The sequence below is a fragment of the Pongo abelii genome, chromosome 20, assembly GCF_028885655.2.
Source record: "Pongo abelii isolate AG06213 chromosome 20, NHGRI_mPonAbe1-v2.0_pri, whole genome shotgun sequence".
Classification (NCBI taxonomy): domain Eukaryota; kingdom Metazoa; phylum Chordata; class Mammalia; order Primates; family Hominidae; genus Pongo; species Pongo abelii.
In genome coordinates, this window is record NC_072005.2 from 49666570 (window position 1) to 49683220 (window position 16651).

At 49.3% G+C, this 16651-nt stretch overlaps 1 protein-coding gene across 9 annotated transcripts in view; it reads right to left on the minus strand.

Annotated features, from left to right (window-relative positions):
* Window positions 1–8699: 8699 nt before the first annotated feature.
* The window catches only part of PLAUR (plasminogen activator, urokinase receptor), a 74311-nt gene continuing 66359 nt past the window's right edge, over window positions 8700–16651 (minus strand). For 7 of the 9 annotated variants that reach the window (XM_063719542.1, XM_054540597.2, XM_063719543.1 and 4 more), the window contains 4 exons: window positions 16489–16650; window positions 15455–15589; window positions 12536–12682; window positions 8700–9267 (listed from right to left, as the gene is read on the minus strand). In XM_063719542.1, coding sequence (XP_063575612.1) covers window positions 9014–9267; window positions 12536–12682; window positions 15455–15589; window positions 16489–16650 — 698 coding nt within the window. In that variant the 3' untranslated portion in view covers window positions 8700–9013. The remainder of the gene's footprint in view (window positions 9268–12535; window positions 12683–15454; window positions 15590–16488; window position 16651) is intronic. The other 2 variants (XM_024237422.3, XM_024237420.3) reach the window with 1 other exon arrangement.

Sequence of the window (16651 nt, forward strand, 5' to 3'; positions counted from 1 at the left end):
GGGCCGGGGAGGGGAGGGGGAGACGGAGGAGAGGCCCGGAGACAATGGGGGGGACTGCACGGTGGGGGAACGGTGCGGGGTGCGAGCGCCGGAGAGGAGAGGGGTGAGGAGGGCGGGAAGGGGTGCGCGGGAGGGCGACAGCGTCGTAGGAGCAGGTGGGGGATCTGGGTGAGCGCGGGAAACGGGGGGTGTTGGGTGAGGGTGCTGCGTGCGGGCCCAGGTGCTGCGCCCGAGGGTACGGAGTTGCTGGCACGCAGGGTGCTTGCGCTGCGCGGAGGGGAGGGTGGCAGGGTGTTGCTGGAGGCTGTGCGAGGGTGGGGGCGTGGGCGTCGTGGGGTGCGGTGTGTGCGAAGGGAGAGCGTGGCCAGCGTGACGGGGGAGCGTAAGGGAGGGAGTGCGACGTGGGAAAGGTGAGTGTGAGAGGCGTGCTGCGGGCAGGTGGGTGTCTGGAGTCTAGCGAGAGGTTGTGAGCTGGGCCACCGGGACAGGGGAGGCTGCAGCTGGAGGTCCGGAGGGTTCGGAGGTCGAGGCAGGTCAAGGATCTCCCAGGGCAGGGCGAGGCTGGGGCTCAGGAGTGGGGTGGGGTCAGTTCCCTCCCTCCCTCTCTCCTGTCCTGACCTGAAAACCCCGTGTTTCCGCGTCATTCTCCGGGAGGGGCCCCCTGAAAGTGAACTAACTGGAAAGAAGCCTGAATCCTGGGTCCCAGGAGGGAGAGGCTCCCGTGAACACCTTCCAAACCCTGGCGTCCCCTCTCCTCTCTGCTGTCTTCCTGCCCCAGCCTCTCTCCCTCTCTCTGCATGTATTTGCCTCCGCCCTTCCTCTCTCCCCATCTTTGAGGCTAACTCACCCCTCCAGACTTAGGTGCTTTCTCCCTCCTGGGAGTGAGTTTCCCTGAGCCCACTTCTGTGACACCCTGTAGACCTGATGCAGGATCATTACCTATGGGACCCAGAAAGAGTGAGAAACCATGGAAAGAAGGCCTCGACCTCTCTCATGTCCATTTGTCAGGTAAACTGAGGTCCAGAAGTGCCAATTATGAACATCTTTCCTTCCCCCCGCCCCCACCCCCTGCCCAGACGGAGTCTCGCTCTGTTGCTCAGGCTGGAGTGCAGTGGCACCATCTCGACTCACTGCAACCTCTGCCTCCCAGGTTCCAGCGATTCTCCTGCCTCAGCCTCCAAGTAGCTGAGATTACAGGCGCCCGCCACCACGCCTGGCCAATTTTTATACTTTTAGTAGAGAGGGGTTTTGCCATGCTGGCCAGGCTGGTCTTGAACTCCTTACCTCAGGTGATCCATCTGTCTGGCTTCCCAAAGTGCCGGATTACAGGCATGAGCCACCACACCTGGCTGAAAATCCTTACTTTTTATTTCTACTAAAAAATTTTACATCCAGTCCCACAAGGGACTTCAGCTTCACACACCCTTTCTGTCCTCAGTACCCAGCTCCCAGTATCTTTTCTGACCTCAAAACCATAGCTACCATTAACCCTTGTGTCCCCGGACCATGGCTCCCAGTGTCTTCTCTGTCCTCAGGGTCCAAGCTCCCATCAACTCCTGTGTCCTCAGGACCACGGCTCCCAGCATCCTCTCTGTCCTTCAGGTCCAAGCTCCCATCAACCCCTGTGAAGCAGGACCATGGCTCCCAGCATCCTCTCTGTCCTCAGGGTCCAAGCTCCTGTCAACTCCTGCGTCCCCAGGATGATGGCTCCAGCATCCTCTCTGTCCTCAGAGCCCAAGCTTCTAACTGCCCCTGTGTCCCCAGATCCATAGCCCTGGGCAACTTCCTTCTTTTTCAGTCCTCAGCTTCCCAGCTCCTGTAGACTTGGGAAGAGATAGTCTCTAATCCTCTTTCCAGGGCTCACATTCTGTGACTTTTGCTAGATGGGAATGTTTGATCTGCCTTTGGAATACTGGTCCAAGGGGTAACTAGTAGTTGCCTTTTCCCGCAGGAGCCAATAGGCCCCCTCACTCTGTGCTCTGACAGATGTCTCCTGCTCCAGCTGAAGGGGAACCTTTGGGAGATGTTGGTTTGGTTCTCACCTGTCATCCTTAAGTCCCAACATTCCATGTGAAGACATCACGATAGTAGTGGTCCTGACGGGCGCGTTGGCTCACCCCTGTAATCCCAGCATTTTGGGAGGCCAAGGTGAGCCAATCACTTGAGGTCAGGAGTTCGAGACCAGCCTGGCCAACTGGCCAACATGGTGAAACCCCATCTTTACTAAAAAAAAAAAAAAAAAAATTAACAAGGCGTGGTGGCACGTGCCTGTAATCCCAGCTAGTCACAAGGCTGAGGCATGAGAATCCCTTGAACTTGGAAGGCAGAGGTTGCTGTGATCTAAGATCATGCCACTGCACTCCAGCCTGGGTGACAGAGAGAGACTCGGTCTAAATAATAATAATAATAATAATAATAATAATAATAAATGGAATAGTGGTCCTGTCCCCATCCTACTCCAGGGTACCCTGTCCATTAGGGATTTAGTGCAAGTGACAGCAAGTGCAACCCAACTGGTTTGAGAGAAAGAGAACTGGTTCACACAAAACAAAAAGTCCCTCTATGGCTGGCTTTGGTGAGGTCTGTCAATCTCTGTCCTAAGGATGCATGGCTCCTCTCCTGTAGCAAGATGGCTGGCAGATACCCCTGGGGCCAGATTCACATTTGGGGTGATTAAGATTCTGCAAGAGAGAGACAACCTTTATTTCACACAGCTTTTCAATTGTTGCCTGTCCCTCGTGAGACTTGGAGACCTAGCTCTTGCCTGGTTTCTAAACTTTCAATAACACCGTTTTTGCTTAAGTCAGCACAAACAGATTTTATTTCTTGCAACCAAAGATTCCTGAACAAAAACTTCAGAGCCATTAACAATGAGGTCCTGATCACAAGCTATGGTATAGGACGTGAGAAGTTTGTCCCTAGCCTCAATATCTGCTGGAGGGCACCATGGAATAAGTATTTCTATCCTCTGATCTCCACTGTAGGGCATCATGGGATATATAATCCTAACCTTCAATCTCTGCCATAGAGTTTCATAGGCAATGCAGTCCTGGCCTCAATATGTTGTAGGGAATTATGGGAAAGGTGAAATTATCCTCAATTATGATACAGAGCATCTCAGAAAATGTCATTTTAGCCTCATCTCTGCTGTAGGGCATCATGGGAGATATACTTCTGGCCCAATTTTTGTTGTAAGTTGCCATAGAAGATGCAGTCTTTCCTTCCTTCCCTTTTTTTCTTTTCTTTCTTTCTTTCTTTCTTTTTTTTTTTTTTTTTTTTATGTAGAGACAGGGTCTCTCGCTATGTTGCCCAGGCTGATCCTGAACTCCTGGGCTCAAGCAGTTCTCCTGCCTTGGCCTTCCAAAGTGCTGGGATTACAGGCAAGAGCCATTGCACCCAGTCCCTTCTCTCCTTTCTTTCTTCATCACCTGCCATATTCCAGGCACTAGGAATAAATTATCAAGTAAATAAATGGCCTTGCCCTCCATGGTAATTATAATGGGGAAAGTTAGCTAAAAACAAACAAAAATTACTGTTCCATTTAACCATTGCTGAATAAGAAAATAACCCAGAATGTAGTGGTGTGAAACAACAACCTTTTAATTTTATGATTCTGTGAGTCAGGAATTGGAGCAGGATTGGTGTGTATCTGCTTCATGATGAACTGGGGCCAAAAATGAACTAGCTGGAACAGCTGGAGATGGAGGGGAGGGGCATCAAGGGCCATATATCTAAGGCTGGTGGTTGGTGTTGTGGGTTTTGAATAGTGTCTTCCAACTAAAATATATGTTGAAGTTCTAGCCCCTGGTATCTGTACATGTGACCTTATTTGGAAATAAAGTCTTTGCAAATGTAATTCACTTTTTTGTTTGTTTGTTTGTTTGCTTGCTCGAGACTGAGTCTCTCTCTGTCACCCAGGCTGGAGTGCAGTGGCATGATCTCGGCTCACTGTAACCTTCACCTCCTGGGTTCAAGCGATTCTCCTGCCTCAGCCTCCCAAGTAGCTGGGATTACAGGCACGTGTCACCATGCCCAGCTAATTTTTGTATTTTCAGTAGGGACGGGGTTTCACCATGTTGGCCAGGCTGGTCTCGAACTCCTGACCTCAAATGATCTGCCCACCTCAGCCTCCCAAAGTGCTGGGATTACAGGCATGGGGCACTGCACCCTGCCCAGATGTGATTAACTTCTAACCCCTGGTATCTTTGCATGTGACTTTATTTGGAAATAAGGTGGGTTTTTTCTTGTTTTTTTTTGTTTTTTTGGTTTTTTTTTGAGACAGAGTTTCACTTTGTCGCTCAGGCTGGAGTTCAGTTGCACAATCTCAGCTCACTGAAACCTCTGCCTCCTAGGCTCAAGCAATCCTCCCACCTCAGTCTCTCCCGAGTCACTGGGACTACAGGCAAGCGCCACCACACCCGGCTCATTGTTGCAGTTTTTGTAGAGATGGGGTTTTGCCATGTTGCCCAGGCGGTCTCCAATTGCCACCCTCAAGCAATTCATCTGCCTCAGCCTCCCAGAGTGCTGGAATTATAGGTGTGAGCCATGGCGACTGGCCAGAAAGTCTTTGCAGATTTAGTTAAATTAATGACTAAATGTTTCCGTGCTGAGTTAGAGTGGGCTGTAAATCCAATGATTGATATGGGGTTATGAGGAGAGATATTTGGAGACATAGCCACAGTGCCAGGGAAGGTGGACATTGGAAGAGAGAGGTAGGGATTAGAGTGATGCAGCTACAAGCCAAGGAATGGCAAAGATTGCTGGCAGTCCCTCAGAAGCAAAGGAGAGGCAAGGAAGGGTTCTTCCCCCGAGACTTTTTTTTTTTTTTTTTGAGACTGAGTGTCACTGTTGTCAGCCTCAGCTGGAGTGCAATGGCGCAATCTCGGCTCACTGCAACCTCTGCCTCCCAGGTTCCAGCCATTCTCCTGCCTCAGCCTCCTGAGTAACTGAGATTACAGGCACCCGCCACCATGCCTGGCTAGTTTTTGCATTTTTAGTAGAGATGGGGTTTCACCCTGTTGGCCAGGCTGGTCTCAAACTCCTGACCTCAGGTGATCCACCCGCCTCGGCCTCCGAAAGTGCTGGGATTACAGGTGTCAGCCCCAGAGACTTTAAAAGCATGGCTCTTCCCCTGACACTTTAAAAGCGTGGCTCTTCCCCTGAGACTTCAACACCTTGGTTTTGGACATTTAGCATTCAGAACTGTGAGAGAACAAGTTTCTAGTGTGTGTGTGTGTATGTGTGTGTGTGTGTGTGTGTATGTGTGTTTGTTTGTTTGTTTTTCAGACAGAGTCTCATTCTGTTGCCCAGGCTGGAGTGCAGTGGTTCAATCTCGGCTCACTGCAACCTCCACTTCTCAGATTCAAGCGATTCTTATGCCTCAGCCTCCCGAGTGACTGGGATTACAGAGGAGCGCAACCGCAGCTGGCTATTTTTTTTTTTTTTGTACTTTTAGTAGAGACAGGATTTCACTGTGTTGGCCAGGCTGGTCTCAAATTCCTGGCCTCAAGTGATATGCCTGCCTTGGCCTCCCAAAGTGCTGGGATTACAGGTGTAAGCCACCACACCTGGCCTAAGTTTCTCTGTGTGTGTGTGTGTGTGTGTGTGTGTGTGTGTGTGCGTGTGTGTGTGTGTGTGTGTGTGTGTTTTGAGTGGAGTCTCGCTCTGTTGCCCAGGCTGGAGTGCAGTGGCATGATCTCAACTCACTGCAAACTCCACCTCCCTGGTTCACGCCATTCTCCTGCCTCAGCCTCCTGAGTAGCTGGGACTACAGGCACCCACCACCATGCCCGGTTAATTTTTTGTATTTTTAATAGTTATGGGGTTTCATCGTGTTAGCCAGGATGGTCTCGATCTCCTGACCTCGTGATCCGCACGCCTCAGCCTCCTGAATTGCTGGGATTACAGGCATGAGCCACCGCACCTGGCCAAGTTTCTATGGTTTTAAGCCACCTTGTTTTTAAGATTTGTGTGTGTGTGTGTTTTAAATTTTTTATTTTTAATTATTATGAATACATAATAGTTGTGTATATTTACAGGACATATGTAATATGGTTTTGGGTTTTAGTGTTTTTTCTTTTTTGAGACAGAGTCTGGCTCTGTTGCCCAGGCTGGAGTACAGTGGTGGGATCATGGCTAACTGCAGCCTTGACCTCCTGGGCTTAAGTGATCCTCCTGCCTCAGCCTCCCATGTAACTAGGACTACAGGCATGCCCCACCACATCCATCCAATTTTTTAAAATTTTTAGTAGAGATGAGGTCTCACTGTGTTGCCCAGGCTGATCTTGAACTCCTGAGCTCAAGAGATCTTCCTTTCTCACCCTCCCAAAGTGCTAGGACTACAGGTGTGAGCCACTGTGCCTGTCCTTCCATGATGTTTTGATACAGGCACATGATGTGTTTGTTAGTTTATAAAGTTTGTAATAATTTATCACAGGCAGCCCTAGGAAACTAATATAGCCAAGTTTCCTGTTTCTTCTCTATATCACATCTGCTGGGGCTACACATCCAAGTTGGCTTCTTCACCCACTTGTCTGGTGCCTGGGCTGAGATGGCTGAAACATCTGGGGCTCTATCTCCACATGGCATTTATACATGAGTAGCTTGGGCTTCCTCACAGCATGGTGGTCTCAGGGCAGTAGTACTTTTACATGGCAACCAGCTTTCCCAGAGTGAGCGTTCTAAGATTCAGAAAGTGAAAAATCACAGTTTCTTAAAGTTTGGTTCCAGAACATAGCACAGCAAAACTTCCACCACAGGCACAGAGTCACTAATATTCAAGAGGCAGAAGTACAGACCTCACTTCTTTAAGCCACCACAATGACAGGTGGTGATATGTGATTAGAGAAAGCCCTAAACAAGAACCTTGTCCCTCACCTGCCCCCAAATACCATGGAAGATGTCTTTTTTTTTTCTTTTTTTTGAGATAGAGTCTCACTGTGTCATGCAGTGGTGTGATCTTGGCTCACTATAACCTCCTCCTCCTGGGTTCAAGCGATTCTCCTGCCTCAGCCTTCCGAGTAGCTGGAATTACAGGCACCTACCACCTTACCCGGTTAATTTTTGTAATTTTAGTAGAGACGGGGTTTTGCCAAATTGGCCAGGCTGGTCTCAAACTCCTGACCTCAAGTGATCTGCCCACCTCGGCCTCCCAAAGTGCTGGGATTACAGGCGTGAACCACCACAGCCAGCCGAAGATGTCTTATTTTTTTTTCTTCATTAGCCGCAAGGCTTGATGGGGAATGTAATTTTTGTCTCCATGGGTTGCCTTAGCAAATGATGAGAAGAACATGAATTTTTCAAGATTGTGCTCCTGGAGTGCCATTGAAATGGTAGTTCTGTCTCTTTTTCTGACAGTCCTGAGGCATCCTGGGAAATAGAGCCCAGACTTTATCTCCTGTCCCCAGCACATCAGGGGAAGTGCACTCCTGTCCTTATTCCTCACTGCAGTGCATGCAGGGAGTTCTGGCCATCAGGTTATCTTCTATCTGTCTCCTGTCCCAAAGCATGCTGGGAAATGTGGGGATGTCTCATTAGAACAACAAAATAGTTGCAACCTTTGAAGTTTAGGAGAAGACTAGAAGGTTAGTGTTCAGTGTGTGATCTGGAAGGTTGCATTTGTAAGAATTAAAGAAAGAGGAGGCCGGGCACGGTGGCTCGTGCCTGTAATCCTAGCACTTTGGGAGGCCAAGGTGGGCAGATCACCTGAGGTTGGGAGTTTGAGACCAGCCTGACCAACATGGAGAAACCCCGTCTCTACTAAAAATACAAAATTAGCCGGGTGTGGTGGTGCATGCCTGTAATCCCAGCTACTCAGGAGGCTGAGGCAGGAGAATCGCTTGAACTGGGAGGTGGAGGTTGTGGTGAGCCGAGATTGTGTCATTGCTCTCCAGCCTGGGCAACAAGAGTGAAACTCCATCTCAAAAAAAGAAAAGAAAAAGGAAAGAAACATGAAATGTGGCTTGACAGTGAAGGACAGGTTTATTTTAGAGAAAACAAACCTGAGGGGGGCTTTTGGCTGAGTTAGGTTAGAGAGTCCCCCATTTTTTTTTTTTTTTTTTTTTACAGACTAAGGCTATTTAAGAGTTTTGGAAGGGGGTGCTTATCGTAGCTTCAGAATGTGTTTATGTGAAGAAGAGTTTATTGCAGGGCTGGAAAGTCTCTGGTTGGAGGGGAGGCTATCTGGGGGTTGGCATGTTTCTGGTCAGAGAGGGGTTTATCTTAGGGTTGGAATGTTTCTGGTTATGCCGATGGTATCCATTAGGCTGATGTTTTGGGGCTGGATTTAGCCGACTTTTTTTTTTTTTTTTTTTTTTTGAGACAGAGTGGCGCTCTGTCGCCCAGGCTGGAGTGCAATGGGTGCAATCTTGGCTCACTGCAAGCTCCGCCTCCCGGATTCACGCCTTTGTCCTGCCTCAGCCTCCCGAGTAGCTGGGACTACAGGCGCCCGCCACCACGCCCGGATTTAGCCGATTTTTAATCAAGGGGAACTAAGAATGGTGGTGTTTGTTCAAGATGGTGATGCTCCTGCTCTGTCAGCATTTGGAGTCCAGAAATAGATGTGGAGGCAGCCCCCACAAGGACTTCCAACCTAGGCAGGGGCCTCAAACATAACCCCTGATTCCAGGAGCCTGTGGAAAGGTGTCCCCCACCATTTATCCTCCCAAAGATAGACACTACAAAGAAGGGCATACCTGGCCTTGTTCACTGGTACAAAATCTTTATTTAAGTATAAAATAAATAATATGAATATTAATTAATAACAACAACACAACAGCGGCAACAATATTAATAATAACAAGAGCTCTCCCATTGGCCCACGGCCTTCCTCCAGCTTTTCTCTTCTGCTTCACACAACTTTGTGAGATAGATGTTTTCATAGCTGGGAAAACTGAGGCCCAGAGAGGTCAGCACACTGGCCTGAGGTCACACAGCAAGTCTGTAGGGCTGGGAGCTGAGGGAAGGGCAAAGGGGTCCCCCTGATCCAGCCAGGGCAGAGAGGAGGGTTTCAGGTTTAGGTCCAGAGGAGAGTGCCTCCCCACAGTCTGGCGGTCATTAGCAGGGTGATGGTGAGGCTGAGATGGGCAGGGCCAGGATGGGGAGCAGCCCCCCTGCGGTACTGGACATCCAGGTCTGGGTGGTTACAGCCACTTTTGGTACAGCAGGAGACATCGATGTGGTTCATGCTGAAGGCGTCACCCAGGTGGGCACGTTGGCACATTGAGGCGGTTGCACAGCCTCTTACTGTATAGCTTTGGTTTTTCGGTTCTGAGGAAAGAGAAGACGGAGTGAGACTTCCAGCTCCTGGGCCCAGGACTGGAATTCTCCAGTAGGTGACCTGCCACCTTGCAGTGGGTGCCACCTTCACTACCACCTAGAGAAAGCAGCAGTTCTCAGGGCCAGGTGTGGTGGCTCATGCCTGTAATCTCAACACCTTGGGAAGCCAAGGAGAGAGGATAGCTTGAGCCCAGGAGTTCCAGAGCAGCCTGGACAACATAGCAAAACTCTGTTTCTACAAACATAAAAAAAAAAAAAAAAAAAGCTGTAGTCCCGGCTACTTGGGAGGCTGAGATGAGAGGATCATTTGAGCTCAGGAGATGGAGGCTGTGGTGAGTTATGATCACACCACTGCACTCCAGCCTGGGCAACAGAGTGAGACCCTGTCTCAAAAAACAAAAAAAAGAAAGGAAGGAAGGGAGGGAGGGAGGGAAGAAGGAAGGAAGGAAGGGAGGAAGGGAAAGAAGAAAGAAAGAAAGAAAGAAAGGAAGGAAGGAAGGAAGGAAGGAAGGAAGGAAGACGAGAGGGAGGGAGGGAGGGAGGAAGAAAGGAAGGAGAGAGAAAGAGAAAGAAAGAAAGAGAAAGGAAGGAAGGAAGGAGAAGGGAAGGGAGGGAGGAAGGAAGGAAGGAAGAAAGAAAAAGGGAAAGAGAAACAGAGAAAGAAAGGAAAGAAAAAGAAAGAGAGAGAGAAAGAAAGAAAGGAAGCAAGCAGTGGTTCTTAAAGTGTGGCTCAGGGACCCCAGAGACCCTTTCAGGAGATCTGTGATTTCACATGGCTTTTTCACTCTCATAAGTGTACAATGGGCTTTTCCAAAAACTCCAGGACATGTGATATTTCAACAGACTGAAAGCAGAAGCTTCCATGAGGACCCAACTGTCTTCTATTAAGCTGGACATTAAAGAGATATGCAACACAGCAAAATAATGCCAGTTTTCTCATTACGCTTTTTTTTTTTATTATTATACTTTAGGTTTTATGGTACATGTGCGCAATGTGCAGGTTAGTTACATATGTATACATGTGCCATGCTGGTGTGCTGTACCCACTTTTTTTTTTTTTTTTTTTTTTGAGATGAGTCTCACTCTGTCACCTAGGCTGGAGTGCAGTAGCACGATCTCGGCTCACTGCAACCTCCGCCTCCCGGGTTCAAGCAATTCTTCTGCCTCAGCCTCTCAAGTAGCTGGGACTACAGGCGTGCACCACCATGCCCAGCTAATTTTTGTATTTCTAATAGAGACGGGGTTTCACCATATTGGCCAGGCTGGTCTCGAACTCCTGACCTTGTGATCTGCCCACCTTGGCCTCCCAAAGTACTGGTATTACAGGCGTGAGCCACCGCGCCTGGCTGGTTTTTTGTTTGTTTGTTTGTTTGTTTTTTTAAGACAGGGTCTCCCTCTGTTGCCCAGGCTGCAGTGCAGTGGTACAATCTCGGTTCACTGCAACCTCCACCTCCCAGGCTCAAGTGACCCTCCCACCTCAGTCTCCCAAGTAGCTGGGACTACAGGCATACACCACCATGCCCAGCTAACTTTTGTATTTTCTGTAGAGACAGGATCTTGCTATGTTGCCCAGGCTGGTCTCAAATCCCTAGGCTTACGTGACCCGCCCACCTTGGCCTCCCAAAGTACTGGGATTATAGGCATGAGCCACCACGCCTGGCTGTCATTACATTTTTTCTTTGGGAACTATAGTCATTTTTCATTAAAATGTTATTTATCTTAATGTGTAATGAGTTTTTATTGTTATAAGATGAATTCATAAATAAACCTTTAAAGATTTCTCAGTTTTGGCTGGGCATGCTGGCTCACATCTGTAATCCCAGCACTTTGGGAGGCCGAGGCAGGCAGATCATGAGGTCAAGAGATCGAGACCATCCTGGCCAACATGGTGAAACCCTGTCTCTACTAAAATTACAAAAATTAGCTGGGCATGGTGGCTCATGCCTGTAATCCCAGCTGCTCAGGAAGCTGAGGCAGGAGGATTGCTTGAACCCAGGAGGGGGAGGTTGCAGTGAGCTGAGATCATGCCACTGTACTCCAGCCTGGCGACAGAGCAAGACTCCATTTCAAAAAAAAGATTTCTCAGTTTTAATTTTAATTTAATTTAATTTTATTTTATTTTTTGGGACGGAATTTCACTCTTGTTGCCCAGGCTGGAGTGCAATGGCACAATCTTGGCTCACTGCAACCTCTGCCTCCCGGGTTCAAGCGATTCTCCTGCCTCAGCCTCCCGAGTAGCTGGGATTATAGGCATGTGCCACCATGCCCGACTAATTTGTATTTTTAGTAGAGACGGGGTTTCACCATGTTGGTCAGGCTGGTCTTGAACTCCCGACCTCAGGTGATCCACCCACCTTGGCCTCCCAAAGTGCTAGGATTACAGGTGTGAGCCACCACGCCTGGTTCTCAGTTTTAATTTTAATGTGGCATTTATCTATAGAAATCACTGACATAAACAATCAACAGGTTTTTTTTTGAGACAAAGTGTCCCTCTGTCATCCAGGCTGAAGTGCGGTGGGGTGATCCCCACTCACTGCAACCTCCTCCTCCTGGGTTCAAGTGATTGTCGTGCCTCAGCCTCCTGAGTAGCTGGGGTTATAGGTGCACGCCACCATGCCCAGCTAATTTTTGTAATTTTTTGTAGAGACAGGGTTTCACCATGTTGGCCAGGCTGCTCTCATACTCCTGACCTCAAGGGGTTCTCCGCCTCGCCCTCCCAAAGTGTTGTAATTACAGGCGTGAGCCACCACACCTGGCCAACAATAATTTTTAAAAGCATGAAGAAGTTGAGACCAAAAAGTTTGAGAACCACTGGAATACAGAGACCTTTCCAGGACGCCACAGGATGAAAGCCCAAGATGTCTTCAGCAAATCCCCACAACCCACGAGAAATCCACCAAAGAATTCCATTTTTCTTTCCCTTTTTCTTTTTGTAGAGATGGGGGTCTTGCTATGTTGCCCAGGCTGGTCTCCAACTCCTGGCCTCAAGAGATCCTCCGGCCTCAGCCTCCCAAAGTGCTGAGAGTACAGGCTTCAGCCGCAGCACCCAGCCGGAATTCCACTTTTCCATGGCAAAAATGTCCACATCCTGATGGACAAGTCCTAGTTCCTTACAACAATATTCACTCACCTGAAGGAAATCCCACCTTTTCCACAGGGAGACCCACCACGGTTAAGTCCAGCTTAACTGGAAGTCAATCTCTTGCGGAACTCTCCACCCCCAATAAGTGTTCCCTCCCAGCCTCGGAGAGGGCCTCACCGTGAGTGCCAGTGGCTACCAGACATTGATTCATGGGGCCTCGGCAGTCAATGAGGAAAGTCTCTTCAGAGGAGCATCCATGGGTGCTGTTCCCCTTGCAGCTGTAACACTGGCGGCCATTCTGTGGCAGATTTTCGAGCTCTAGGACTTAGGAGAAGACCAGAGACACAGAGACAAAGAAAATTAGTGCTTGGATCTCCACTTCCTTGAATGACCTCCCCAGGACTTCCACTCCCAGCCAGAGATGTCATGGAGCCACCTTGTGGTCAGGCGTCTGAATGGCATTTGGAGGGGGATGGTTTTCGAGGGCTTGAGAGAAATGCCAACTTTCAACTCCCCATGAGTCCCATTTCTGGCCAGGCACTGTGCTGGGTGCTGGGTAAGCAACTATGTAAGATGAAACCGTCCTTGCTCTCACATAAATTACAACTTATTTATTTATTTTTGATACAGGGTCTCACTTTGTTGCCCAGGCTGGAGTGCAGTGGCGCAATTGTAGCTCACTGCAGTCTCGACCACCCCAGCTCAAGAGATTCTTCCACATCAGCCTCCTGAGTAGCTGGGACTACAGGCGTGCACCACCATGCCTGGCCAATTTTTCTGTTTTTTGTAGAGATGGGGTTTTGACACATTTGCTCAGGCTGGTCTCAAACTCCTGGGATCAAGAAATCTGCCTGCCTCAGCCTCCCAGTGTTCTGGGATTACAGGTGTGAGCCACTGTACCTGGCCAGAACTTACAAGTTATTACTATTATTATTACTAAAAAAATTTTTTTGAGACGGGGTCTTGCTATGTTGCCTAGGCTTGTCTCAAACTCCTGGCCTCAGGCGATCCTCCCGCCTCCGCCTCCGCCTCCAAAAGTGCTGGGATTACAGGTGTGAGCCACTGTGCCCAGCCAGAATTTACAATTTAGAGCTACACTACCCAATCTGGTAGCCACTGGCCACATGCGGTTGTTTACATTTAAATAAATTAATATTAAATCGAATCTTAAAATTCAGTTCACATTTCAAGTGCTCACTGACCACATACAGTGGTGGCTGTAATATTGGACAGGACAGATATGGAACATTTCTATCTGTTGACAGTGCTGGGTAATAGAGACAGGGATCTAGATTACACTGGAGGGGAGGGACAGTGAAAGCATCCCTGAAGATGATACATTAAAGCTGAGGCCCAGTGGATGAGAAGTTGCCAGCAGGGTGAATTCTTGGGGAAGATGTGTTCTAAGGGAGGATACTGCATGTGCAAGGGTCATGAGGCCAGATGGGCTTTGGTGATTATAGAAACCAAATGAACGTCAGCACAGCGGCTCATGCCTATAATCTCAGCATTTTGGGAGGCTGAGGCAGGAGAATCACTTGAACCTGGGAGGCGGAGGTTGCAGTGGGCCAAGATTGTGCCACTGTACTCCGGCCTGGCTGACAGAGCAAGACTCCATCTCAAAAAAAAAAAAAAAAAAAGAAACAAACTAAATGAAGGTCAGGCACAGTGGCTCATGTCTGTAATCCCAGCACTTTAGGAGGTCAAAGCAGAAGGATTGCTTGAGCCTGGGAGTTTGATACTAGCCGAGACAACATAGTGAGACCCCATCTCTACCAAAGTTTTAAAATTTAGCTGGGTGCAATGATGAGCATCTATAGTCCCAGCTACCTGGGAAGCTGAGGTGGGAGGATCACTGGAGCCCAGGAGTTTGAGGCAGCAGTGAGCCGTGATTGTGCCACTGCACCCCAGCCTGGGCAGCAGAGCAAGACCCTATGTCTAAAGAAAACACAAAACCCCAAAAACTAATCTAAACAAAGACCGTGAGGCAGACAAGTGCCAGATTACATAGGCCAGCAGAATAAGGCTTTTGGATCTTGTTCTAAGAGAAAGGGGAAGTCACTGAAGTGCCTGAGAAAGGAGGGTGACATGATCCGATTTACATTAAAAAATAAAAAATTGGTGGTGCACGGTGTCTCATGCCTGTAATCCCAACACTTTGGGAGGCCAAGCCCAGGAGTTCGAGACCAATCTGGGCAACATAGCAAGACCCTGTCTCTACCAAAAATACAAAATCAGCCTGGTGTGGTGGCATGCACCTGTAGTCGCAGCTACTCCAGTGGCTTAGGTGGGAGGAACTCCTGAGCCCAGGAGTTTGAGGCTGCAGTGAGCCATGATCATGCCAGTGCACTCCAGCCTGGGTGACAGAGCGAGACCCTGTCCCCCCCATACCCCCCAAAAATCACTCGCTGCTGGGTTGAGCCTTGGCTGTAGGGTGGCAGGAGTGGAAGCAGGGAGACCAGAGAGGAGGTTATTGCAACAACCTGGGCAAGAAGTCAGCGTGGCTCAGCCCAGGTGGTGGCAGTGGAGGCGGGGAGGAGTGGGAAAATTTGAGAGAGACAAAAGAGACAGGAAGCACAGGTCTTGGTGAGGGCTGATAGTATCATTGAATCCTTACAAAGTTCTTTTTTGAAGAAAGGCCTGGCCGGGTGCAGTGGCTCAGGCCTGTTACCCCAGCACTTTGTGAGGCTGAGGCAGACAGATCACTTGAGGTCAGGAGTTTGAGACCAGCCTGGCCAACATGGTGAAACCCTCATCTCTACTAAAAATAGAAAAATTAGCCAGGCGTGATGGTGGGCGCCTGCAATCCCAGCTACTCAGGAGGCTGAAGCAGTAGAATCGCTTGAACTCGTGAGGCGAAGGTTGCAGTGAGCGGAGATCACGCCATTGCACTCCAGCCTGGGCAACAGAGTGAGACTCTGTCTCAAAAAGGAAAAAAGAAAAAAAAAAAAAAAAAAGACCTGATACTCCCAGTTTTCAGAAAAGGAAACAGAGGCCCAGAGAGGAGTCGATTGCCGGAGAGTGACTGCACAGCTCTCTGCCTGAGTGCATGCCCCTGACCGACCCCAGGCCTTGCCTGTGTCTCCCGTTCCTTACTTGGGCCCTCGTTGCATTTGGTGGTGTTGCAGCATTTCAGGAAGTGGAAGGTGTCGTTGCTGTGGAAACCATTGGGGCCTGGGCAGCCGGGAAGGTAGCCACAGCCGCGGAGGTGGCGGTCATCCTTTGGACGCCCTATGGGGGCCAGGGGACAGAGGTCAGATGTCAGATTGTGAATGAGGGACCAAGATGGGATTTGCCCGCAATAGCAGGCATTCAACCATTTTCTACTTCACCCTTCATCATACGACCCTCATTTTATCTAGAACAGTCATAGATCTTGTCGAAAACTACATATTCCAGCCTCTCCAGGTACAGTCATGTGATGAAGTTCGGACCAACGTGATATAAATAGAAGTGCTTTATGGGACTTCCAGAAAGGAGAACCCTTACAAAAGGAGGAGTGCCCCCTTTTTTGTCCCTTCTTTCCTTCTTCCTCCTTCCTGGAACTTAGATGTGAGACCCGGAGCTCTGGCAGCCATTTTGGACTATGAGGCATTTTGAGAATGGAAGTGATGTGTAAGAAACAAGAGGGTGGCCGGGCATGGTGGCTCATGCTTGTAATCCCAGCACTTTGAGAGGCTGAGGCGGGTGGATCACAAGGTCAGGAGTTCGAGACCAGCCTGACCAACATGGTGAAACCCCGTCTCTACTAAAAATACAAAAATTAGCCAGGCGTGGTGATGCACACCTGTAATCCCAGCTATTCAGGAGTCTGAGGCAGGAGAATCACTTGAACCTGGGAGGCGGAGGTTGCAGCCAGCCGAGATCACGCCATTGCACTCCAGCCTGGGCAACAGAGAGCAAGACTCTGTCTCAAAAAAAAAAAAAAAAAAAAGAAATGAGAAGGCATCTGGGTTCCTGGTGACTCTGTAACTGTCCTTGTGGCCCTGGACTTCCTATCACTGGACCTCTTGTGTATGAGAGAACTTAGTCCCTTGCTGACATCCCTGTTACTTTGGGGTTGTTTGTTAAGTGCAGTCTTGGGGAGGAGCAGAGCAGGGAGGAGGAGTTGCCAGCAGGTTGGGGCTCACCTTCTTCACCTTCCCGGATCCAGTGGGTCACCACATCCAGGCACTGTTCTTCAGGGCTGCGGCACTGCAGGCTCTGGTGCCGGCCCCTCTCACAGCTCATGTCTGATGAGCCACAGGAAATGCATTCGAGGTAACGGCTTCGGGAATAGGTGACAGCCCGGCC